General features: G+C 35.7%; 1 protein-coding gene across 2 annotated transcripts in view; it reads left to right on the top strand.

The window, feature by feature from the left end:
* Positions 1 to 1,220: 1,220 nt before the first annotated feature.
* Positions 1,221 to 27,920, top strand: part of Lrp1b (LDL receptor related protein 1B) — a 1,779,190-nt gene continuing 1,752,490 nt past the window's right edge. For both annotated transcript variants that reach the window (XM_033757153.1, XM_033757154.1), the window contains exon 1: positions 1,221 to 1,479. In XM_033757153.1, coding sequence (XP_033613044.1) covers positions 1,299 to 1,479 — 181 coding nt within the window. In that variant the 5' untranslated portion in view covers positions 1,221 to 1,298. The remainder of the gene's footprint in view (positions 1,480 to 27,920) is intronic.

Here is a 27,920-nt window from a genome sequence, read left to right as displayed (position 1 = left end):
TAATTTTACTCTCCTAGACAGCTAGTTCATAGTGCTTTCATCTAAAAGTCTCAACCAATAAACAGCAAAAAGTGTGTAAAATAAATATTTTCTGTTACTTTTCAATTATCTCATTGTTTTTTTTCTTTCTCACAGTTATCCCTTCCATTTATCTCAGTTTATAAGATACTGAATAAAAACATTTAAAATCTGTTGTTAGAAGAGAATTGTTGACATTAATATGAAGACGGCTTTCCACTACTCATATTTCTTCATTTTAATTCCTCAGCCATTTTTGAATGGCAAACTGAAATGTTAGGGTACTTGGAGGATCAGGCTGAGAAGTTAAGCAGTCAGACCTCTCTCTCTCTCTCTCTCTCTCTCTCATTCCACTGATTTGATGCATCTGGTGATTTTGGAAAGTTCCTAAGCCACCAAGGCACTATATGGAGAAGGAAACCAAAGCCACGATAAAACTACCTCAAAATCTACTTAAAAGGGCTCATAAAGACAGAAGCCAGCAGGAAAACACACTGCCAGCTCCTTGTCTTGCTGCTCCCTGACTAAAGACCTCATTCTCCTCCTTTCACCTTCCCTTCTTATGAAATGGTGGGTGACATTGGGGGCTGCTTTGTTGTTTCTGCTGAATCACTGGGTTTTAGGTCTCTGTCCCCAGGTGCTACTCAGCAAAAAGTTAAAAGTGCAATTGCGAAAGCACTGCGGTTCTGAGTCAAGTGGAGTGAACCATTCCCCGAAGAGAAGCTCAGCTCCTCGGCTCGGTCTCCCTTCCCCGGCAGCTTCCAAGAAGCGAAGGGATCCAATCCGCTCAGTGCTGAGCCGCTCATCCCCGCGGGCCGTTGGCTGTTAGCGCTGTGCGTCCTGGCCGACTCAGCTCGGCAGAAGTCCCCCCGGTCTCTGAAAACCCCAGTCCCCTTAGAACTAGCTTGGAGTTACTTTCCCTCCGAAGAGACAAAAAGAATTGTGATCTGTGACGTCCTCCGATCGCGGTGGTATTTTCCCGTCGTGTCAAACGCCTCTTACTAAGTAACAGATGTGATTTGTGTGCACGACGGAGGGGTGTGTGGCGGCCGCGGTGATCAATCAGTGGATCCCCATCCGCCGCGTCTCTGCTGCCCCTCTTGCGTGATGTAAGATCAGACGCACCCTGCATTGAAAAGTCAAGACACACGGGCGGCTCGCTCGCGCTCACTCGCTCCCCCGCACGCGCGCCTCGGTGCACCTTCCACGTCCTGCTCCCGGCAGGAGACGGCGGGCTCGTTGGGCTCACTGAGCTGAAGAATTTCCAGTGACATTTGTAAATGACGCCGCTCTTTTCCGGGCTCCCAGCCGTTGCCGCCGCCGGGCAGAGGGTGCCGCCGAGCAGTCTCCAACGCAGGCTTCCTTACCGGGCGGCCACGATGTCCGAGTTTCTCCTAGCCTTCCTCACTCTCTCGGGATTATTGCCTATCGCCAAGGTGCTGACCATGGGAGCCGACCAAGGTAAGGAGAACACCGCTCGCCTCCCCTTGCCTGCTCTTTCCCCTCTGCTCTCCTGCTGGGCGATGCTGGCAGATAAGTGAGTGTGAAACTTAAGTCCTAGCAGCCCCGCGCCCCGGACCCCTTGGCCAAGGCGCGCTGGCTTCTTCCTGGGGCGCGGGAGGGGGTGGGGTAGGGGTTTCTGAGCCACAGTCCCCGACACCCCGGCAATTTTTCCTGTGCCTAGCGACAGGTCCCGATTTTGTCCCCTCTGGAGCCCTTTTACTTGGCTGTGCGCTTCTACCCGCTCCACTCAAGCGCTGCAGATGTGGGGATCCGAGTTCGCCTCTCTCCGAGCCTTCCCTGGGGTTGGCTCTCAGCTGCGAGCTTTTGAGGGCTCCAGAGTCTCCACTTTAAGCACGTCTGTCCTCAATTTAGCTGCCCAGATTAACTTCCTTACCAGCTGTTTCCAGGGTCCAGGAAGGGTGTGAGAGCCTAGGGTGCCCCCTTCCCTTCTGGCGCCCTTCCGAGTCAGACACCGGAGCTCGGCGTCCCTGGCGCAGGGGCGGCTCCGGCGCACGCACCTGCAGGAACTGGACTTTCCGGGTTCCGAAGGCCTCGATCCACCCGGGTGGCGCCGCCACAGACCCCCAGACTTTCTGGGGCTGGAGCTTTGCTCCTGCTTTTTCTCAAGTAGCTGATGAATGGTGGAAGTTTGGAGAGGGGGGTGTTGGAGCAAAGGAGAGCGGAGGTGGGAGTTAGAATAAATGCATTCTGTAAACTTTTGATCTGGAAAATCAGGAATCCCCACGGAAGTTTCATAATCTTTGTCAACAGATGTATAACTGCAAGGAAAAAAAGAGAAAATAGTGGAAAAATAGTGGATGATTACATGGGACCAGGTTTGGAATAGTTAACTGCTTAAAGTAAAATCAGAAGTATCATAAATCTATTTTTTTAAGCGTACAATGCTCATATTGACTAATCTGGTTCATCTTTTTATTGTAATTAGGAACAAAAAGACATGTAAGAAAAATTTCCTAGATGTCAGTGCCAAGCAAATAGACAAAATGTTGCCCTGAGAATTTGGTGATTGTGTTTATGGGAAGCAAATTATGAATTGACTAACGTTATTACTTCATTATAGAAAAGAACAGGGACAAGAATTGTAGTGTTTCGACTTAACCTGCTGTTGGCATCCAGATTATAGTCTTTGCAGTGTTCTCACAGGGTATCATTTCCTTTGCCAGTAGTGGGATTAATATGAGTTTCTTTAGAAAGTCTGACAATCACTGGCAAGAATCTTTTAGACATATTGCCACCTACTCCTATGGCTTCTGAACTTGTTTAAATTGCCTTGAAGTTGGTATGGAATAGTTGAAAACTATACTGATAAAATGGAAGCCCATAGCTCTAACTAGAAACGATGATGTCTTTGATCTGGAACAATTGGCTCTCAACCTTTCTTAAGAAGAATGTTTGAAGTTCGACCGGAGCAGATGAACAGAATAAAGCTTTCAGCCCAGTGTGCTAGCAAAATGTAATGACACTGGCAGACTACCGCTATTGGGCTCTTTGTTGATGGAGTTCCCAGTCTTTAGAATTTGACCTCATATGGAGCTAAGTCCTCTCGGCTTTTGTATGTGCTTGTGTGGTTAGTGCTGTTACCACCACGATTGAAATGAATACATGAAGGTAACTTTGCACATTATAAAAGTTAAACACATGGACACTCAAGTTTTTTGCAAGATAGGAAAGTAAATCACCTAAAGGATTATAGTATTGCCATTCACACTTCAGGGAAGGAGGGGAACATCTAAGATGTAAAGAAATTGAACAGAAAATATTTGCTTTCATCACTTATTCATTGTTCATTTTCTTTGGGGAAAAATTATAAGTACTTTATCAAATAACACAACTAAAATAGGTGTAGATAGACCATCATTTTACCACTATTATATGATGTACATTTAATCCAACTTTCAAAACTTAGAAAACTATTTAAATTGTCACAGCTGGAAATCAAAAGTGAAAAGTGTGAGCCCCAGCTTCTGTAGGAAGGAGAGGGAAGAAATCTAGTTAAAAGTTAGAAAAGAAAATACTGCTGCATTATGGCAAACTTCCCCCACTGAACCGCTGAAACAGAAGATATGGGAATATAAACTCCAGAAAAGAGGTTAATGAGATGTAACTTTCAGCACAGGCTTCTGTCAGCTGTCCTTGAAGACTAGAATAGTCAAGTGAAAACACCAGTTGTTTTGTGAGAGTTAGCTCTATGCCAACAAATGTGAAATCACTTTTAGGTTCTCCAAGTATGTATTTGATAATGACTAGCTTCTGGAAACTATGGAGATTAGATAGGGTGTGTTTGTTTTACAATCTACATGTGTTGCCTTTTTCTTTGTAAGTATAAGCTCAAACATTTTATTAAATAGAAAGGTATTGGAAACTAACTTGGATGTTAGTAAGTTCAATTGATACACATTTACTTGTCCTTTAATTATGTATCATTGATTTTCTTAAATTACATTGATTACTGATCGAGTGTCAAACTAAGGTAGATCTTAGTTCTTATTGGAATCCTTCACATCATCTTTGTAAATGAAAAGTCAAGAGTGGAGAATGGATTAGATTCACTTAGAGTCAACTCATTTGTCATATAACAATGACATATATCAGAGTATTGCTTGAGAAAGAGTAAGACTTTAAAAGGAAATACATTTTAAATAGTCAAATTTTCAGAAAAGAAAAAGGGTCAAGGAACATAAGTTGATTTGTTTTAAATTCTTAAATCTCATAAATTATGGAGATATATTCCTAAAGAAAGTTCATGCTGCTATTATTGTTTTTATATGCCTTTGGATAAAAGTACCTAAATGATAATCGAAATTTTAATCTTTCTTCCCTCCAAGAAGTATTGCAATCCATGTCTCTCTCTCTCTGTTTTTTTTGTTTGTTTGTTTGTTCATTTGTGTTTTCTTTTTTTGGTAGGAGCGATTGAACTCAGGCCTCTGTGCTTGGGAGGCATTTGCTGGAATCACTTATCTAAATCCTCATCCCTCCGTGTCTCTTTCTATTCATTTTCATTTTTGTGTTAAGTCTCTAATCTTTGAGTTCTCCACCCCTATAAGCTCAAACTGAAAATGGGTAGTAAGGAAAAATATGATTTTGATGGAAAAATAAACAAACATTTAAATACGTTAAAACAATAAGAAAAATATGAATAGCAGAAAATAGAATAAGAGCAAAAAAAGAATAGAGAGAAAGTCAAAAGTTAAATTTAGGAATGAGATAAATTCCAGTTAGTGTTCTTTCTTTTTTATTTATTTCTTTATTTATTTTTTGGTACCAGGGATTGAACTCAGGTCCTTGTGCTTGTGAGGCAGGCAGTAGAACCACTGAGCTAAATCCCTGGCCCTTTCAGTTAGTGTTCTTGAAGACATTAAAATATCTTTATATAAAATAATAAGTTTTCATCCAATAACCATAACACAAAAACCTGGAAAGTTAAGAGTTCCCCCACCTTAAAATGGCTCCAAGTAGTGATGACACAGCCCCTCCTGGTGATGTCACAAGCTCCCCCAATCCCTAGCCACTACATCACTCAATCCCACCCCAGCTCCTATAAGCCCCACCCCAGTCCTATAAGAAGCTCTCCCTGTCTCGGCCATATTGCTCTCTTTCCTTTGTTCAGAGACAGCCCGGCAGATCCTCCCCATAATAAAGGTTTGTTATGGTTAAAAAAAAGTTTTCAAAATAAATACTTTTCTTCTTAATCTAATAATAAATACCCTACGAAAATATTTTTAGTATAAAAATAAGTTAAGCATCCATTTTCATGAATCTGGACATAAGCTTCAAAGAAAGGAAAAATACATGAGAATGTTACAGAAAACTTAAATGTTAACTGGTCTACAATAATTAAGATGGAAGTTTTATTTTTGAATTTTTATGAATATTCTTAGGGTACTGATAAATGATATTATTAATGTGTTCTTAGGAATAAAATGACACTTTCTAAATGCTACTTATATTTCAGTGTGAAGATATGCAGACATTTCTAGTTTACAAGTATACCAAATCCAGGACATTACTTTCTTGGTAGTCCCCTTTCTATTTTGTGTCAGGTCCTAGGAAAAACCATAAAAATAAGCTCCATTTAAATTTACCTCACAGGATTACATCTTCGACTCACAGGGATTATAATATTGAAATATCAGTGTATCTTCTTACCATGTAGTATATTAATATTATCCATTTTTATATGTCTGCTTTTCATTTTTTTCATCTTATGTGAAATGTACCTGCTATCACCAAGTCTTTAACTACTTCCTGGTTATAAAGTGTCTGTGTAGTAAAAAAAGTACCAAGCATGCATACTGAAAGATTTCCCTATCTTCTGTGGCTTCTGTCAAAACAGCTCTTATACAAAGGAAACACTTGTCTTCATTCTAGATAGATACATTCAAAGAAAGTAGAATTAATTCTAAAAGTTAAACATGCTGTAGCAACATGATATCATTAGTCAAATTAATTTAGCATTAAATGGAACCCATCTCTATATACATGTCCTCTTTAAAATGGCTGCCTTGGCACAGACACCTATGAAATGCTACTCTGGCCTGAAAGTTAGACTTGTATGTTATTAATGAAACTTTTAAAAATCCATATAAAAACCTACCTATTTTTATGATTGCTGCTGCCTTGAGAAATAAATCAAAACAAAAAAATGAAGTGAAACTTTTGAGAAATTTGCTAGCTCCTAACACTGGAAGTTCTAATGACTTTCCACATGACAAATATTTTAGAATCTGTCAGTGGAGAAGATAAATTATATTGTGTCAAATTGTATTCGACTTTGAAGTTCTATAATTATGATAAGTGCAATGATTATAATTTTAAACAATATTTTGGGGAGCTGGAATGCTAAAGAGAAATAAAGCCAGAAGATGAGAACCCTCACAGTGGGTTCTTCACAATATATGGTTGGCAGATATTCTATCAGAAAATAGTCATCTTCAACTGAAATGGTTTAGAAACTTTCCTGAAGAATTCTAGATCCCCACATTTGATCTCAGGAAAATGACAAAAAAGCTATTTGCCTTACTGCCCTGAGAAAGCAAATAAGTTTTTGTTTTTGTTTGGGCAGGAAAGGGAAGAAAAATTAATCTAACTAACCACTTTTTATCCTTTTCCATGGAGCTGAGTAATGAGTTATAATTATCCACTTCAACTTATACCACAAATATTTTAGTAGAGGCATAGGAATGAAATTATAGTTTAGTAATTAGAACTTAAAAGTCTAGGGTCTGGGATTTAGCTCAGTAGTTCTGCCACCTACCTCAAAAGTGCAAGGACCCAACTTCTATCCCCGGTACAAAAAAAAAAAAAGTCTAAAAACCTTCTGGACCTTTACAAGTTCTTTATTTTAGAAGGAGCTATTTGAAACTAATTAATTTCTTGCAAATAAACTAATATTTAAGCATTACTTAATATACAAAATGATTGTATTTCTGAAAATTAATTTGAGTTCTTAAAAGTTACATTTTGATTGTTTCATTTGTACAATGAGTATATTTACCTCAATTGCCTTTGAAAAATATCATGTTTAAAATAAAATTACATCATTTTTCTGGCTTTTCTGTATTCTCTCATTTAAATAACATATTGATCTCACCAAGTACATCTGAGCCCTTTATATATAGAAAGACAACTGAAGACTTCAGTAGATTCTGCCATACGTCAGAACAAGTAAGCTTAGAACTTCAAAACGTACACACCCTTTCCTATTAGAAGCCTTTTTTCTATAAGCTATAGTTACAATTTTATATCTATTTTCTCCTTATAAATGATGGGTGGCCTCTCTTCCCACCCCACTCCGAGCAAGCTATATGCATTATTTATTGCTGTTCTGAATTCGGTGATGGGAAATCTTGCCTTGTTCTCTCCCCCTCTCCCTCTCCTTCTCCATATCTCTCTTTCTCTTTCTTTCTCTTCTTGGCTTGAACTCTCTCTATGAAACTACTTATTTTTACTGAGCTTTCTGCATAAAGTAATTGATGAAATTGATGAGCAGCAAAATCAAAATCAAAATATTAGATAATATTCCAAAGGCCCAGTTGTTGAAAAATGATATAGTATTATCAACACTTGGAAATTTTTCTCCAATATTCCAAGAAACTATTATTTAACATCTCTGACAGTTGTCTTTACCTGTAGAAACAAAAATCAGTGATCTCAATTAATATCTTTTTACTATAAGCTTTTTTGTTTAATCCTACTGTTCTCAGACCTGAGGTTGAATATTTATGTGTATATGAAAGTTTATAAGTGAATAATATTATACCTGCACTAGTTACAGAAGACAGTGTACCTTACTTTAAGGAAATATATTTTCATGTGTGATTTCTTCTAACTTTAAGTAAGAGAAAAAGAAAAATAACTTTGAGAAGTAGATAGAGCATGTTAACTTGCTAAGATCCCAGTGTTAACATTTCATCTCACAGCGCATTCTTATTAACAGTCAGACATCTCTTCCTGAGTCGCATGCACCTCATTGTCCTGACTGGCTTCGCCTTCAGACCAAAGACAGGTATTGTTGGAACACGACCTCATTTTAGTCAAAAGAATATGTTTCTTCTTTAGGTAAGATCAAGGTACCACAGATCGCCTCTTGTTTTATTCTTACAATCAATAGGACATTCCGTCCTAACTTTTCCACATTACACTGACATCCTTCAAGACTTCCAAGACAGCTTAACTTTAGAAATACGAATACATAATTCCTTAAGAATTTTTCTACCGCTGAGTTTTGCTTTAATGACAGTTTGTCACCTTAGCCTTTTCTTCTCAAAATGAGAAGAGAGAATAAAAATGAGGGTGGGGGAGCAGAGACAAAGAAATAGAACTTAGTTGTGATTGCTTTGAGGGTCCCTGGGGTATTTTATGGTATTTGTGAGAAAGAAAAACTGTAGGCATAATGCTGATAACAAAAAAATGTGTTTCGAATGGTCTATTTTCTTTAGAAATTAGGATGTATAAGGAAAGGAAGGACAAAGAGGGGAAGAGAACTTTGACACTTACTGAATATATTTACTTTTGCGCACATAAATCAAGTAATGGGGCAATTAGCAATCTCAAACTTTTGCTAAGATATAAGTTCCAGAGGTTTAAATACTATGTTTTTAGATTATTTAAGATATAGCGTATGTTTCCAACAATTTTAATGGTATATTTTATTGGCACAGTAATGCTAAAATAGCAAGTATGCTGCGTTAAAACACTCCACTTTATTCAACTCTATTAATTTTTAAGGCATTTTCTCATGACAGCCTGAAAGTATAGAGCTCATGTGTGGAATTCTTGTCTCATCAGGTGAAAGTATTACAGGCTGTGCCCCCTGTGCCTCCATATTTTGGAGAATTTCAATAAAACTCAGAGTTTTAGGTGGAATGACTGAGAATTCAGGTGTTCTTCTTGAGCCCGTGTACAGTTCCAATTGCAGCATAAAGGCTAATCGATCACCAGCATCATATTCATGTCTTATAATAAATACAGTGTTATACTAATCTTATTAAAGGGAAATATGGTGATTTTCTCCAGCATTCAAGAATTAAATATGTGATGTGCCTGTCATTTCACTAAAATGAATGTAATCATTATGCTTTCAAACATGTACTAATAAGAAACTATATACAATTTAAAACTTATTACACATTTCCCTCAGTCATTATATTGCATTCTATTCTATAGCTCCTTTCCCTGCTAGGATATTTTCTTCCTATTTTCATTTGCTAATTATCTTGCCAAATGTTTTGAAATTAATTCTGACAGTGGAAGAACCAACATCTTAGCACATTTTTAGCTCTCCTTGCTATTCTCATTGCTGGGATAACATAAGATAATGAAGACGTGATTTTCTCTTGTGTGGGTTTTAGTCTGGGTGCTTTGTGAAAATATCATCTGAGTTTTAGAGAACACTGCAGAAACACATGATGAAAAAGAAGTTCATAGAAATCCTATAGCTCCATGAGTGCACAGAAGAAAATATTTCTGAAAACGCCTTTCTTTTATGTCACATTACATAGGTACCCTATTTTGTTAATTATATTATTAACATTACTGTACTTGCTAATAACAATATCCCTTATATTTTTTAAGATGCCTTAATTTTTTTCCAGTTTTTTTTTTTTTTGGTTTGTTGAAATCATTCAGTCCCCACAGCAACTCTTGTAATTCGTGGTTATTCACTTATTTACTCACTCACTGAATAAATTGGTGATAAGCACTGTCCTAGGTTCTGAAAATGAAGCAAGTAGACAAGTTAGACAATTCAACTGGACTGATAAGACTTTTAGCTAGACAACAAGCAAACAGCTAAGTGAATATTTAAAAAGAAAGAAAAATGGTGGGGTGTGGATCAGGAAAATGCTTTGGGGTACAGTAGTTGTAATAGATATTTTTTTTAGAACAATGATATCTTTTAAAAATAAACAGTGAGAGGGGATAATTTATGGAAGGGACTTTCCAAACATGTCCGTCAGAGCAAGTTATAAATTTAGCATTTTATTAGAAAAGGAAAGAACCTAAGTGTACAAAATGAAATGTATGTGTTTAAAGGAGACAGGGAATGGGCAAAGCTTTACAAAGCAGTTTCGCATGAGGTGTGGGTTTGGTTCTGACTGCAATGAATAAAAATACAATGTCTAATCAGTGATGAGACCAGAACTCATTCTTTATGTATGTGTGTTACTGTGAAATTACAACTCAGGGCTTCACACATGATTGTACCAAGCAATAGCTCCATCCCTTTTTATTTTAAAATTTGTTGTTTTTGTTGTTGTTGTTGTTGTTGTTTGTTTGTTTCTTTGTTGGTTTTTTTTGGTACCATGGATTTAATTTGGGACCTTGTGCTTGCAAGGCGGGCAGAACTGCTAAGCTAAATTCCCAGTCCTCCATCCCTTTTTATTTTGAGACAGGATCTCACTGACTGAATTTTTCCAATCTGTCCCCAAATGTTTCATTATCCTGCCCTGCCTCCCAAGTGCCTGGGATTATAGGTGTGCCTACCATATACTACCATAGCTGATTATACTTTTTAAAAAGAATTCATACTTGTACTAAAAAGAGATGAAAATATATCATGAATCCAGTTAAGGAAATATCATGATTATCATGGAGAAGATATGGTGGCTTGGGTAAGAAAGTAGCAGTAGAAACAAGGATTGAATAGAGAAGAAATCCATGTCTTTAAATTAGGAATATTTTCTGTAAGGGTGTATGCAAGAATCTTCCTATATAAATGAATGCTGCTCCACTCACTATTCTAGGGCATGTTGTGGTTTTGATCTGGATTGTACCTCAAAGGCCTCATGTGCTCATAGGCAGGGCTTTTGGAAGATGGTTGTAACATGGGGTACTACTCTACATGCTGTTAGGAAGTGCGGTCTGCTCAGAAGAGGTGGATCGCTGAGGACGTGACTGGAATTGGATATATGCCTCCCTCTGTCTATGTTCCTGTGCCCCATGATGTGAGCAGTTTTCTTCTGTGGCAGGCCTTTGCCCATGCTGTCTCTGTGATTAGGTATGTCCAATGTGGACCAAGACTTTTGAAAAGAACCCTCTACTTTACATTGTATAGCTTGACCCAGCAATGAGGAAAGAGACTCAGACAGAGTAAGTCATGCAACAGAACTTCAGAATATAACCTTTGCAGCTAAGTGTTAGCATTCTAAACAGAAATATATAATTAGGTTATTTTAAAATTGATGCTTTCCAATTTGTATCACCTATTGTGATCTTGCACAAAACATGTTTCACAATGTAAGACCCATTAAAGTCATACGTGAACTCTGTAATATTACTGGACTTCTCACTATTGTTTCCCTTTACATTTCAAAATCATTACTACCACTTCCCTTTTCTATATCCATATGGCATGTATAAATTCACATTTGAAATTAGTAGAATGTGACTCACAGTATTCTTTGAGATTACATTAAAACAATATACTTAAGAACATTCTGAGCATCAGTGAACATTCAGCAATTATTTTGCTGATTTATTTTAACCAATACAAACCAGTGTAACAATGGAAGAAATTGACATTAGCTTATGGAGACTCATGTGCATTTTCTTCTTGAGAATATTCTCAGTATTTTATAGAAAAGGCTTAGCCCAAATCCTTGACATGATTGAGAAGAATTTGTACAGACAGTCAAGTTCCTGGTTATGAATATTTGATTAGGTTAAAAAAGGAAGGAAATTGGAAGAGAGCTACTCTTCACTCTGTATTTATCACTCTCCCTGCAAATTCCAAGAGAATTTTAGGAAAAAAGAGGGAGCTGACATCAAGTGGTAGAGAACCTACAAGGTCAGGGAACCTTGATAATAAAGAATTTATGACCTATGAGGTCTTTTGGTCAGTCAGAGCCCATGAACTATTCTGCATTCATCCACTGAGCAAATATTGTAAAACCTAACATGTTCTGTCCTCAGTGTGGCTTCTACACTTGGAGTCAAAAACAACTAAACCAGGACAAATATAAACACTGGTTTAGCAACTGTACAACTTTGGATTTTTCAGGGGAAACTTGCTTATGGGTACAGAACAAATACTTAGGTTTACTTAGCTTTTGTTGGACATGTAAAGGAAGGAGGAGGTGAAAGGAGGAGAAAGGAAAGGAAAGCAGTTTATGATGGCAAAGAAAAAAAAAAGAGAGAACCTAGAGTCTGTGTGAAAGAACAGAAGAGTGTTCAAAGGAAACACTTCATACTAAGTTGATTGAGTCACCTTATGTCCTAAGTTATTTGAAGATTGTTTTGAGAGTTGGTATTTACAATTTTTTTCATTGGTCCTTTTTGTATTTTAGCTCTTGTTGCTATCATCTACCTCAACTGAATGAAATGGAGTTTAATTTTAAACTGTAATAGTACATAAACTCCTAATGAGATAACTGACATTGTGAAATGGGAAGCAAGGGGCTAAAGGCGTAGGGAAGGTGGGATGGGTAGGGGAAAGGGAATAAGGGAAAAGAAAAAATGTGAGAAAATGAAAAGATGGAAATAAAGTGGTTGTAAATGGGGAGGGAGGAGGGGTGAAGGGAGGGCAGGGACAAGGGGAAAAAATGAGAACCAAGTCCTGTCATGTAGAGGTACAAGATCCCAACGATGAATGTAACTGTACTGTATCGCTAAAATGTACCAATAAATTCAATTATTTAATAAAAAAGAAATATTAAATAAATAAAACTTGATATTAAAATAGGAATTACAAAGTACCTCCATATTACCAGCTTGGTCCCCACATTATTTCATTCCGTTTCTTTTTACTTTTTAAAACGTCCAAATAGAGCACTGTAAAGGCATCTTGCAGTGCATACATAACCCTTTTAAACAATATTTACTTGATATTGAGGGACCAACTTTGTGGGAGGAATACTTTACCTCCTGCAGAGAAATTACCTTGGAAATACTACATGATCCGAACAGTGATACATAAAATGATAACTTGCACTTACTTTTTAAGCATGGTTGTGTAATTAGATTTAAGGAAAGACATATACCAAGCAGATAAAAAAAAAAATAAGTTGAAAATAGGATAAAAATAAACCCTGACCTAACATTCAGGTTTATTAAATTTTAATAATGAATAATAGAAGATTGATACAAAAAATCTCAACTAATATATTTGTTGTATAAAAAACATACATGTGAGTTTAGTAGACATTTTCTAGTTGCCTTTGCATAGATCAAATTTCCATGTAACTTTAAATTAAGTTCATTTTCATTCATGTTTTTAAAACTTTCTTTGATAATTTGGTTCCAAAATTTCAGTACTAAAATCTACATTATGTTTAAAATAGGTTAAATTTAAACTATGCAGCACATTTTTATTAACTCTTAGACTGAATGAAATGGAACTTGAGGCTGACAGATTTTGCATTAATGTTGACTTTGGAACTCACTGTAAATTTGTGTTCTGTGTCCTTTAGCAGAAGGATGCCAAAAAGTTTGGAAATAAATTAATATGAGTAATTGAAAACAACAGGAAGAGGAAGGATTACTTGAGACTTACGAGTACAAAGTATGATTTACACTTTCTGACTAGAAGTTTGCTCACTTCAGGGGGAGGACTGCCAAAGGGCTTTATTTCTGCGGTGAGGAAAGGGTTGTGAGCAAAGATTCAAAGTGAGTCGAAGGAATCTACTTACATTTTAGATTAAGTAAAAAAAAATAATAATTACTGACTACATGCACAGCATAAAAGGTGTTTAGGCAAGAAACTTTGTGACCTCTTAGAACAGAATTTAAACTTGCTACACAGAGCTAAGGAAAATAACCAATACTCCTTCTGGCATCAGTTGAACTAGCAAGCAACCTTAAAAATCTAGCAATAGGAAGAAAATCACTTAAGTCAAAAATAAACTTTCAGTGTCTGAAGCTACTTGAGTTCAGCAAGATTTAAAGATGAATGCCAAAGAGGATTAGTAAAACTCTTCCGTGTGAAATACAGCAGCAATTGCTGTATTGCCACATTGCAAACTTGTGTTTAAGAGTCACTATGTAAGTGAGATTTGTGCTCAATCTATAATAAGAACAATAACATTTCCTTAAAAAGTAAGAGGTCATATAAAAGAACCTGAAGTAGCAATTTTGCCCTTTTCTCTCTCCTCTGCAGGCAAGAGCAAATGATTGGCAACATTCCTTCCTCAATTTTACTGAGGAAAATAAGGTTGGCTGCAGCTTCTGAGATCCCCAGACTGAGAGAGAAAAGGCTGCTTAAATTTCTTTGCTCATCGTTTGAAGTAACAACGCTCCAACCTACTTACTGACCTTTATGAATTAAAGGGCAAGATATAGGGCATGTTTCACAAACACGAAAGCATATAACATGCAGGCTAGTGAAAATGTACTGTAGGTGATTTGCAAATTGGAAAAGAATCCTCACTGTCCGAAAGGGCAGGCAAGCCAACGTTCATATCCTGGCTTTTTGTGGAAGTAGTAGCCACAGTAGCCAGACATTGGCTAATGCAAAAGAGGGAGAGGATCTACATTTTTATATACAGTTCTCTAATTCTGGAGCAGTGCCGATCAAGTTAAAACACAAAGCACAGAGAAAAAGAATATTGGGGTGCCAAAGAGGAAAGCTGATGGATTCAGTTTCTTATTAAGTTTATTGGTACATTTTAAGTATGCAGTACAGTTACATTCATCATTGGGATCTTGTACCTTTACATGACAGGTCTTGGTTCTCATTTTTTCCCCATACCCCTGCCCTCCCTTCATCCTGGATTCAGTTCTAAAGCAGAGGAGCTGTCACCTGCTATGGACCTTCGTGGCTGCTGAGTTACAGATGACAAAAGGGTGATGTGAAACCCTGAAAACAAATTGCCCTTGTCGTGTTGCAGACGAGAAATGTCTCTGTAGAGGCTAGCATAATGCCTGGGAATTTTGAGTGCATTATTGTTGCAAGACTTGTTTGGGGAAGGATACCAAAAATTAGCTTCCTCAGTGTCCTGGATCTCTGTCTTCACAACATCCTCTCCTTTGCGCGACATAAAGCAGAATCAAGGTAGAGAAAATAGGACCAGAAAATATTCTTCATAGCTCCACAAATTTATGATATTAGGCCCAACTGTGACTTAGGAACGTATCACTGCAAGTCATCTAAGGAAGCGTACTATGAATGAAGCCAAGGAAATGCCAAAAGGAGGTTTCACACAGCTTCGATATCCCAAGAGCCTTGGGGAAAAATATTCTGTGTGATAAATGACAGCCATGTGGTTTTAAAAATCACCAAAGACACAAACAGTGTGTCTGAAATGTGGAAGGAAAACAGGAAACGGAAGGAAGCAGATGAAAACTCCTATGTGGTGAAATGAAGATGGCAGACAAATTCTTACACCGAGGCACAAGTGGGATCATATTTAGAGTTGTGTTTCATCTTTCCTTTCATTGGGAATGCTGTGGCTGAGGCCAACTGTGCCCTCTTTTATTTCTGCCTTTACATTTCATACCTATGTTAAAATTAGTACAACCAAACTGATATTTGAACCAGGGTACTTTTTTTTAAAAAACTTTTTGCTTTGAAAGAAGTTTAAACTTAAAATATTCTGTAAAATTGCTATAGAGTTCCAGCATAACCTTCATCCAATTCCCCTCATGTTAAATGTACTGCACACTAAACTACAACATAAAAATAAAAGTATAACATTGTTACAATAAAAGTTATTGATTAAAGAGCAGAATTTATACATATTTTAACAGTCTGTCCATTAGTGTCCTTCTTTCATCTCAACGTTAAATTCGGATTTAACACTACACCGCCACACCGTCTTGTCATTTCTCCTTAGATTCCTCCAATTGTTGTCAGTTTCTCTGTCTTATCTCTTAGTATCATAGCCTACGCTCATTTGAGGGCTATTGGTCAGTTCTCTGTTGGAATATTCTGCTGCTACTTTTGTCTAATACTTTCTTGTTCTATGCTGGGGATTATGCATTGTTGACAAACATATCTCTTTAAGATGCACCCTTCTCAGTGGCACCAAGAGAACCCTGCTCAAGTGTCTTACTTTCGGAGATGTTTACCTTGATCCTTTGGGTCAGGTGGTATCTTTTTCATTCTTTCTACACCTGTTAATCTTTTCTCACGAAATTTATGTTAGGTGTATTTTTAAAACAATAAATAACTAAACAAATAAGACATCTCTGCCTTCAAAACTTTGATGGTCACATTCAGATAGGAAATGTAAGCAAGTCATACAGAAAATAATTGTGAAGGGTTTGGTCAGACCCGGCAGATGAGGACACCGGTATATATGGTTCTGTTTTGCTTTGTCAATGGGGAATTAAAAGAAATGTAAGTGCTAGAGGTAGTAAATGAGTTTGATCTTTGGATTTGTCTTGACCAGTTGATGCTGACTATGCAGAAGATTATACAGAAAGGTCTTACAGCCGAGTGTGGTTGCAATTGTAAAGGTACCATGATCTGTTGCTGATATTTCCAGTGAGCATAGTTAAAAGATACAAGACTTTTAGCATCTGGCTAGAATACCCTTTCTGGCTTTATTAGCACAATAAGAGTTTCTAATAACTGCCATGAAAAAAGAGTATTGTCTGTCCATGGTCCAGAATTTACAGTGAAGTAACTAGTAAAATCCATACTCATGGAAAAAACACAGGATTGTATAAAATCAAGTGGCTAGTGTTTTTTTGTTTTTTGCTTTTTTAGAGTAGGAAAAATTAATTGAGAGAAATAAAGCTTCTGTCTAAGAGAGACGAAAGAGGGACTAGAAAATAGGTTGCCCGAAGTGTCTAGTTTCTTGAAAAGCCTTGAATTTCCTTTGCTCTGATTTACAAACTTTTCATGATTTTGTTTTATTAGTTCCCCCTCCCCACATTAGCACGATATTATATTGTTCTGGTTTTAAATTTTCTAGTGATTATGAGGGCTTCTTCTACATGATCATTTTTCATTCTTCTAAAACTGAAGCTGTACTTCTGTTTTCAGAGGCTGTGAGGGGCAAACATAACCTTTCTTACTAAATACTTCGATTCCTATTAGGTATTTGGATATATCCATTTTCAACAAGGTATTCTCTAAACAATTTAGATAAAGAGTCACACATCTGAGCAACAGTTGTTTCTGTTAATAGTTCTAGTAAAGTAGTGAAAAACAGAGCTAGTTGGAAACTAATGCGACACCCATATTGAATTTTTCAGCAACTTCATACATTTTAGGAAACGATCCATCTGAAAAGCATTATGGCTTACTGAGAAAAGCCGTACACTGAGAACCGGGAGAAATGGGCCGGATTCCCAGCTCTCTGTCTGACTCACTCTTTGTCCTTGGGCAAGTCACTTAGCCTTTCTCCTCATCTACTTCCTGCCTGGTAAAATAAGGAGAATTATGTATAAAGACTCCCACCTCAACAAGAAGGGCTGAGACTGAATTCAGTCTGCAACCACTAAAGAAATCTTTCTCCTTCCTGCTGGTTGATGACAAATGTATCAGCAGCTAATTGGATCTTCTGAATTCAGTCTGCAACCACTAAAGAAATCTTTCTCCTTCCTGCTGGTTGATGACAAATGTATTTGTATCAGCAGCTAATTGGATCGAATTTTGCAATATAGAGTTATAATTAAGTTAAAATAATGCTCTAAGAATACCTTAGTTCTTTAATTTGCACTGAAATATTATTTTAGTACATATCCCTTCAAATTAACGCCCTCGTTTTCTGGGAAGACTTGTGGACCCTGTGAACAGAAAATTCTCTGTTGCCTCAGGACGTAGACTATCAACTGTGGATTATTGGGTTGAGCAGAGCAGAACCCACTAGAAGGGTAGAAGATGGAATCCCATGGAGGAAAACATTACCAAGCAATATTTTAGTTCAGAAATATCATTGTTATGTTTAGGCAGTGAATCAATCAGTGTAGGCTGGAATATCAGAGTAATGGATGGGATAGTTCCATAATTTATGGCTGATTACTCCATCAAAAGTTACCACATATTTTACTTATCTCCCTTTTCTTTGATCTTTCTCTATTACATATTTCTCTAGTTTTATCTAAACATTTTTGTAACATTTAAACTTATCTTTCCTAAGTTGTATGCAATCATAAATTGTGCATTGTTTTGTTTTGTCTCCTGATTTTCCTTTTACCATGAATGGTGTCCCCTCCGTGTATTCTTTCATGATCTAGTCCTTTAGAAATGATTCTACCACCTGTGGAATACTTTACAATTATTCCCCTATTATCCATATTTTCTATAAACTGGATATCAGGTCTGTGGGCTAAACTAGAAATCATTTTGAACATTGCTGGGCAAAATATTTCCTAGTTGATATTAGGTATTTGTAACTGAATAACCATGGTGTGAGATCCCTGCAATATGTAGCTGAAGAGCAAGCAGTGCAGATGCTGAGAGAACTGGGAGTGTGCTCTCCTGTGATGGTCTGAAGCTTCTAGCTTGCTGCAGTGCTCAGTAGCAAGAGTGTGCATCTCTGTAGTTACTGGACCTTTGGTCAACTAAAATCTCTAACATGGGGAAAATAAAACTTCCCATTTGATTATTTTTGAAGTCTTAATAAAAATCATCAGGCAATGACCTGTCCCTAGTAGGCACTCCAATAGTGGAAACTTGTTAGGTTATTCACAGCTGCAGTCACATCTGCTGTTACATGGGTTGCATTCTGTCCTGTAGATGTGCAAGGTGAAAAGTTGTAAGTCTGGAATACATTGTATGGGCAGAAAAACAATGATGTTTATCCTTGAGTCTCTGTTGAAATAGGTGGACTTTTCTTGTTTCTTTTTTGAATATACCACCACATGGTGTGATTTAAGTAAATAACACAGCCTTTATTTTCAAATAAATTAGGCCACAAATAATAAAGTAAAAAAACTGTGGACTTTTCTTGTTTCTTTTTTGAATATACCACCACATGGTGTGATTTAAGTAAATAACACAACCTTTAAGTTATTTTCAAATAAATTAGGCCACAAATAATAAAGTAAAAAAATATTTTTAGTACAAAATATGATGAAGTGTTTCAAAGTACTATGTATCACAAAGTAAAAACAAAGAGCTCTCTAATGATATTATATTTGTTTGTCTCAGGATCATGTTTATGCGTTAACTTTGATGTGTGTTTCAAAGTACTATGTATCACAAAGTAAAAACAAAGAGCTCTCTAATGATATTATATTTGTCTCAGGATCATGTTTATGCTGTAACTTTGATATAAGAAAAATATGCAGCAAATAGAGAAATATGCACATGCACAGTTCCTAAGAATTTATAAAACACACTTTAGGCCAGTGGTGAAGAGATTAAGTCTTGAAGTCAATCAATCTCAAATCAAGGCTTCATCGTTATTACCTGCTCATCATTGGCCATCATACATAGTGTGTCAGAATTCCTGTGAATGGACTTCGCAGAAAAGCTCAGAGTTGTAAGTAGAGTTATATGTGCAACTCTAAATTAAAATCAATGCTTAATAAGTTTTGCATTATTACAATTACATTACTATATACATACTTTCTTAATGTTGCAATTTTGCCCACAGCAGATAAAATTCAATTAAGTTGTAGTAGTTGAGACCTTGAGTACCATAAAGACTTGAGCGTTGTACAAGCCAGATAGAGAAGTAGGAGGAAGGAATGACGCGAAGTCTTTACTGTACATATCCGATCCATTCCTGCCCTAATTTGGGGAAGCATGTGTCCACAGATGCCATTTTCTAATTAATATGGTCTACCGTGCAGACTGTTGCTAGCTAGATGAGCCTTCTGAGCAGAAGGAATCGCAGGTACAAAGTTAATGAAGAGCAAGAGTACCAACTTGAAGTAATTGTTTCAGTGTTTCATTATGACAGTATCAATGAAATCTTGAAGAGTGGGATGTACAGAAGATGTTCTTTACAGCCAATGAATCCCAGATGACTTTATAAATTTGTCTCAAGGACTGAGGACTGATGATATAATACAGTGGTAGAGTGTTTGCCAAGTATGTGATACCATGTGCACACTCACACAGTATCTAAAAGAAGTTATCCAAAAATCTAAAAACATAATTAATAAACTTATTTATAATAGGAGAAAAGTTCCTTGTTATAGAATATATTTCAATATAGATTCTCATGTCTTCTCCTGAGGTTAGTAATTTTAAATGTAATTCATTTTTCATCAGATATTTTAAAATCCTGAACAATATAATAACAGAGAGTCCCATAATTCTGATGACATTAGAATGGACAGTGTCTCCCATGGCTTAGTAACTTAGCAGTGGTGCTTCAAGCCAGGACTTGGCTGTCATGCTGATTGTCCTATGGGATGCAATGCTATGTTGTTTCTGAAAGTAGCCAGAATAAAATAGATGATTTTCAATTTTTAATATTTATTTTTACCCATACAAGATTTTATATTTTCCTTTAAAATAAACAGGTGGGGGAAGAAGGGACACGTGTTGTATTTTTATGATCCATGAATATTACAGTACTTCTTGAAAAGTGAGTTTTTTCCCCCAGAAGGAAGAATATGCTTGAATAATATCAAGTAAATGTTCAATGCTTCTAAATGATAAATTTACATAAAGGGTAGTTTGCTTTCTCATCAGAGTCTGCATGTTTAAGATTATATGTCAGAAAATTGGGATGAAGACTAAAATCAGGGGTTGTTTTTGCCTCTTTTAACTCTCTATATCATTGTATACAGCCTTTGAAAACAACCAAAGAAGACATCACATTTGAATATTGAAACTTTTTTTTTTTTGGCTGTTACCATTTCTCTTTACGTAAGGAGATGCTAAAGAATTCCTAATGCACATTTTGTTCTCCTCTTCAATGAGAACTGTTTTCTTTTAAATAAAATAATCTTATAATTTAACAAAGGTATTTTTCATTTTTTTCTTTTTAGAACCAAAAATATTAAATTCATCTTTGTGCAAAACTGTAAAAACAAGTGGTTCTAGGAAAAATATGTAATATCATGTACTTCCTTTACTTAGGAGACATATTTATTTTAGTAAGCCAATATTTTGAAATTTTTCGTGTTTGATAAACTGACAGGTATTCTCAAAATCATTTTCTAACTCTGAGGTAGATGGTCTCTTAATATAAGCATTACTTATAGTAATAAAACACAGCCACAATCGGGAATGTCTGCTATACTATAGTAATATGGCTTTTACATTTTCCTTGCAAATTCAAGGCTTCTTGAAGTATTATAAAAATAGTATAAAATGTTAAAACATTTCTAGAGTGTTAAACATCATAGCCACCAATTGTCAGCAGGATTTGGGGAGCCAGCAGGGAGCCATGTGTATCCAGCATAATAGATGCGTTGTCACAGATCTCATTAAGAAATAACAATCTTTGGGAAACCATCATTCCCCTCCAGTGTCTAACCTAAATGTACTCTTTCCTCATCCACCGAGGTTCATTCTGCTCGTGAGGCAATGGCTCCATCCTTCCCTCTGTCTCCTCCTCTGTCTTTCTTTAGGCTGATTTTGTGTGTGTGCGCGTGCTATGGAAGAATTCTGTCCCACACAAATTGGTGTACTGGCTTCTTAAAAATCCATTCGAAAGATAGACATCATTTTAGGTTCAAAAAAGAAAAAGTTCTTGTATGGGCATAGTTTCTGTGAGCAATGAAACAACCACCGCTCGCAACACTCATCTGTCTTTACCCGAAGTCATTGGGGGAAAATATACAAGAGATAAGATTCCAGTGACCTTGGTAAATAAAGTCTTAAATAAAGACTGAAATCAAAATTAAACTATGTAGGTCTCTGGTGTATAGAAAAATGTGAGTATCCATCAATTTTTAAAAATTTTTGTCCCTTTCAAAAAACAACTGCTCGGGTCGGGGATATAGCTCAGTGGTATCGCCACCTGCCTCACAAGTGCAAAGCCCCTGGTACGTGAAAAAATAAACGCAACTACTCATTTTGTCTCTCTGTGTAAGATATTCATGAATAATAGAAAAGCTATTAAAAACATACTATTAATAAAGAGCATATTTGAAAATGAACAAGAAAAGTATCCCTCAACCCCTTGGTAGTGAATGAAAATGATTTCAGTGTCCATCTGGCCTTTTTTGGCTGTTTTAGTCTTCTGTTCTTTTAATCCTTCAGTAACTCAGATGCTTATGAATCTTAAGTTTCAAATGAGAGCAAATATAGGAAATTAAAACAATACTGACATGAAAAATCATTAAACAGCATAGATTCTAAAAATGAGAATTCTCTCTTCATCCTTTGATAGAATTTTCCCTTTCTTTATGAGTAGGATAATAGCCAGTGGCCTTGACAACCCATGCTTTAGTGGATTTCTTACTTTTTCTCAAGTATTGCATCTGTATTAATAGATTATTTGAAAGTTACACTCTTAGCAGAAACTTGAAAAGACTTATCATATGTTTTTTTTTTAGATAACCTTTAATTTTGGTCTAAGTGGATTTGAAAATAAACAGCTGATTGAAAAATTAATTTGTGATAAGATAGAGGCTGTAAAATCACAGGAAAATTTCATTTCAGAGAATGTATCTACTTTATGGTTTATACAGATTCCCAATAAATTACATTTAAGCCATCTTACACCTTATTTTTTAAAGGGGTATTCGATATTTGATTTTCAGAAAAACCAATGTATTAGCCTTTGGGAACCATTAAGATATATTTGTAGCATTCATTCTTTTAAGAATAAGATATTTGTCTAAAAATAAGAATGGCAAAATGAAGCAAACTATTTAGGAAGATATCTAATGTAAATGTATATGAACACATAATTTATTGAACAATTATATAGCATCTTATGCTAACCTTCTTGAGCAGCATGATCGTATTATAACTTGAACAATGTTACAAAAATACAACCGGTTAAAAGACATCTACCTGACTTACTATTAAATAAATCAAAACAACCTTCTCTTTCCTCCCTTCTTTCCTTATCTTCTCACTGCGTTGAATAACTAAAAGGAGCAAATTCTGAGAAATATATTTAAATTCATATTCTAGCACATCTGTCCATTTTAATTAAGGCAAAAGTATAGCAGTACAGACGTAAACTTCTGTTAGTTTTATACTACATGCTTACCTGTATGATGATGTTTATTTCATATTTTAGCTAAACAGAAGCTGACATCAAATGTGATCAAATTTTAAAGAAACAAGATACAATAGCAGCTTGAGTAAAAGGTAGATATTTGAAATAATATAATCTTTGACTTATAAAAACTTTACCAGATTTTTCAAGATTATCATTACCACTGATTAATATAATTTAGAAGTTTTGTTAATGCAATACAGTATGAGTCATCATTTAGCGGTGAGCTGTAGTGAAGAGAGTATACAGTAGTAGGCAGTGGTATTCCAAATGACGCAAAAAGGTTTTAATGCATGAGATGCGGCTTATATGTTAGTGACGTAAAAGTTATAATGGAGCATGTAGCTGGCCCTAAAGCCAAAGGTTTAGGTTTGTATCCTGGACTTAGATTCTGTTACTTCCTATCAGGGAGACTATGAACAAGTTACTTTATTTCTCCAAAGCTGAAATTTTTGTATCTGCAAAATATAACTAATGACAGCTTACTACAAGGGGTGGTTCTGGAACTGAAGAAAATAAGTATTTCAGGAATTCTATTGAACTCTACAGAATTAACATTTTGTTTTTCTGTGATAGTAATAAAATCAGTTCACTTCTGTAGTCTTTTAAAGTACTCAACTTTGAGGTCTTTATTTCTTTGTTTAATTATTGCTTCTTCAACTTCTATAGAAGGCAGAGAACTTAATCACAATTTATCATTTAAAATTATGTGTTACAAGGGCCGGGGATTTAGCTCAGCAGTTCGGTGGCCTGCCTTGCAAGCGCAAGGACCTGAGTTCAATTCCCCGGTACCAAAAAATAAAAAATAAAAAATACAATTATGTGTTACAAAGATATTAAATACAATTGAGCACTGGAAAAAATATGAGCGATTTAATAAGAAAAAGTCATTATTTGTATGTTAAAAAATTACATTCCAGCCCATATAATCTGTGTGGTCAGCCTCATTTCAGAGTTACAGTAATTATGTGTCCAACTAATGGAGCAGTTCTGGTGTTAAGTACCTTAAGAGAAAGCCAGATAAACTACTGTGGAATTTCAACTTCTGTCACTTGCAAATCTTAGTAGTTTTAGAAAGGAGAGTTTAACAGTATATTGTACAATTTAGCTTTAGATTATCAGATCAATATACAACCTCAAGGAAAATTTGAATAAACACATTTATTTAGAAAATTTATGAAAAATATTCATATTAGTAATTGAAATAGACACAAAAAGAATCATTGCTAGACAGTAGAATCAATTTAAAATGTAGACACTGAAAAAAATTTCAAAGTGCAAGCAGACTATTTTGCTGTACAGAAAAGTGTACATCTTCAGATTTCATAAATTATTTCCCAAAATCACCAAGCTTTTACCAACTGTATCATTTTGACCAATCTCTTTTTGAACCTTTTATCAATTTAACATTTGTGTCTTATATGGAAGTAACTACAAAATTATGTAGAAAATTCAATGCACAATTTTATTAGCTTATTTACTGATCTTTTTGTCCAAAATTCTACATTTTGCAAACTATGTAGACTTGTAAAAGTGTTAACAATGAAAAGAATGATTTTAGTCATAACTAGCTCTGTTTAACGCAGTCTCTCAAGGAAAAATATCATCCTGATTATCATCAAATCCAGAGTGGATATTTACACAATTTTATTAATGGAAGACAACTAGGAAATTTGATTCATTTGGCTTCCTGCTGTAAGATCAACCTTTTAAATAACCCAAACAGATCTTCTATTCAAATCCTCCTAATGGTTTCCAGTTGTCTATAGAGAAAATCCTTGTAAAAAGGCTGCTGGGCATAAAAATGACCTGGAACCTGCTGTCCCCTCTAACTTTCTCTCCTGTGAGTTGGCGTTGGTGCCCATTCCTGCCTTTTTAAATCAGTTTGTGAATATTTTCTCACAGCATTTGTCAGTCTCTGTCCAGTGTTAGCATCTTTTCTCTTGGAGTGTGAACTCCTTGAGTATAGGGAATTCAGTTTTATTTCTATTTCTATGTAGAGCATCTGGAAGATGGCTGGAGTTTTAAAACTGATGAATAGTGCTTGCTTTGGCAGCACATATATTAAAACAGATGAATAAATAGAGGTAAACATCCCCTGACTACTTGAAAAAGCCTGTGTACCTTGCCTACAGGACTATAGGATTATGTCTGTGAGACGTGCTGAAATAATGAAGACGTGAATTGTTCATTGATAACTTTCTTCTGTCTGGTTTGTTTTTATTTTTCATTAATTCATGTTTGCACTACATAATGATGACACTCATTGTGAATAGTCCGTACATAACACATTCCTTCCTCCTTCTCTTCTTCCTCCATCTCTTGATATGCTTCTCATTAGAGAAAAAATTTTGCTCCATTTTTTTCATCTTTTATTTTGACCTTTAATTCTATTTTGGGTCTCATATAAAGAGAAATCATGTGATATTTAATCTTATGTGCCTGATTTATTTCACTTAATTTTATAGTCTTAATGTGCATTTATTTTCCTGTAAATACATCAAGTTCATCCTCCTTTGTGTCATAGTAGTACTGCATTGTGTATAAATGCCATGGATCTGTTGATAGCCATGTAGGCTGCTTCCATGTTCTAGAGACTATGAATTGTGTTGCTGTAAAATATGGCTATGCATGTAGCACTGTGATATAATGTGCTTAACTTTTTTGGGAAGATACCTAGAAGAGGATTAGCTGGGTTAAATAGAATTTCTCCTTTTACTTTTTTGAAGTATCTTCATCCTGATTTCTACAGTGGTTGTACTAGTTTGCATTTTTGCCAACAATGTAGAAGGGTTCTTTTTTTTTCTCCACAACCTTATCAACATTTGTAATTATTCGATTTCTTGATGATTGCCATTCTGGGGTTAGAGAATCTCAATGTTGTTTTAATTCACATTGCTCTAATGGCCAGCAATGTGGAACATTTCCTCACATATTTATTGGCCATTTGTACATCTCCTAAAGATTGCTTAAATACAAGGCTGAGAAAATGTGTGGTCTTGCGGCTTGGGGTGTGCCCCAAGCAGAGTAACCCTAATGTACAGAAAAAAGATTGAGTTTTGATGCATTGGAGCCTATTTTAACTTCTGGTGCAAATACAACTTTAGCTAAAAGTAGAACATCCCAAAATATCTTAATGACTCTGTTGCTTCAAACTCATCTCTGCCCCATATATGCACCGACAGGATATCATCCAATATTTGTTATATGCCCATCTTCTAAACTATCTAGAGCATTGGTTACAGGCCAGACTATGCCAGTTTTCTTCTTGCCAAACAGCACAATAAACCTCTCTGCAAAAGGAATAAAGATTGCTGAGACATAACTGATGAGGCTTTTAATGTCAACGAATATCACTTTGTACATTCGTATTGTAAGAGTTTCTTTCCACAAGTGGAAGTGGGATTTTACGAACTCTCCCATGATAGGATGGGGATTTATAGTTGGCACTAGTGAACCCTGTTAAAAAACAAATTCTCCTTCAAGTTCCTCTTGAAGTGAAGAATGACACTTGAACTTCTCATTTGGTAACATGTGGATTACAGATATCCCTCTTCTGTACTGCCAAGGTTGTGTCATCTTTCTGTCTTCGTAAATATCCTATTGAAAGAGGAAGTGGAAAATAATTGATAAAATGTCTTTTGGCTTCATTAGATGTTGCTTCGATTAAAGAATTGGAAGGTTATGTAAAAATGCATTAAGTTTACTGACAATCTTCTCATAAATGAAGCTCAGCAACTATGTACCAGAGTCCTGATCAAACACTTGTGAGGAAGCTCTTAGAGATCTGACAGGCCCTGTTAGTGAGTCCTAGACTGGCACAATATTTAATTTGACCATTCCTTGTGTACAGTGGGTAAGAATAAGTGTAACATTATATCAAAGATGCCATTTAGTAGTTATATTGTCTTCATTATAGTTTTTGAAGTGGTCCAACTTGAAATATTTTTCTAGCCACTGTAAATTTGTTTATAACATTATTGTGCTCTTACAGGATCAGAATGTTAAATGGTATTTATGAAAGAAAATGGTTGTCTTTATGTAATTTAATTGTTTAAGGCTTTTTCCATTTTTTTAAGAAATTGCATTACAAATTAACTCTACTTAGCCTCTTAAATGATTGTCGAAAACAAATATATTAAATTCAAAGTGTATAATTTCACTTATTTGAAAAATACAATGGTTAGAATTACATTTATTTATGAAGAAGAAATGATTACAGCAATGCCCATAAGGAAATTAGTTTTATTACTACTAATAAAGAATGATAAATAGTAACTTTGGCATTTAAAGGACAATTTGTAGGTTACCATATATACATTTACTTCAAAGTCTGGTCTTCTGGTTATCCACGGACTAAAGCTAACACATAAACAAAAAATGTTTATGCTAATAACTTGCCTAATTAATTTTAAAATTCAAGTTAATGATTTTAGTTAATATGCATAATGTGCATAATTTCATCTATAGGAAAATTGATAGATTAGAAATGTAACTTGGATAATTTGTTAACAAATAATTCAACTGCTAAAAGACATGGTACTAAAAATAAAGAAACAAATTAACCTACGACTCTTTGCAGATCTTAAAGTTAGTAAGATGTACCAAGAAAATTCTGCTCACCAAAATACAACTTTTCATTTAAAGTGTCGATTTCATATCATAATACCACATGCATTTTTCTCCATGACAAAGAAAGGAAGGAAAGATAGAAAGAAGGGAGAAAGAAAAAGAAAAAGGGTTTTTTGTATAGCTGTCTAGAAGGTATAAACCTAGATACTCAAGAAGTAGTTTAGAGTGGTTAACTAACCACCACATTACTTTAGTTTCTTCATTCTTTCACATGAGTTGTATCTC

The sequence above is a fragment of the Fukomys damarensis genome, unplaced genomic scaffold (genome assembly GCF_012274545.1).
Source record: "Fukomys damarensis isolate Sample0158 unplaced genomic scaffold, DMR_v1.0_HiC HiC_scaffold_29, whole genome shotgun sequence".
NCBI classification, from domain to species: Eukaryota; Metazoa; Chordata; class Mammalia; order Rodentia; family Bathyergidae; genus Fukomys; species Fukomys damarensis.
Note: the sequence above shows the minus strand (reverse complement) of the source record. Positions and strands in the feature narration are given on the sequence as shown.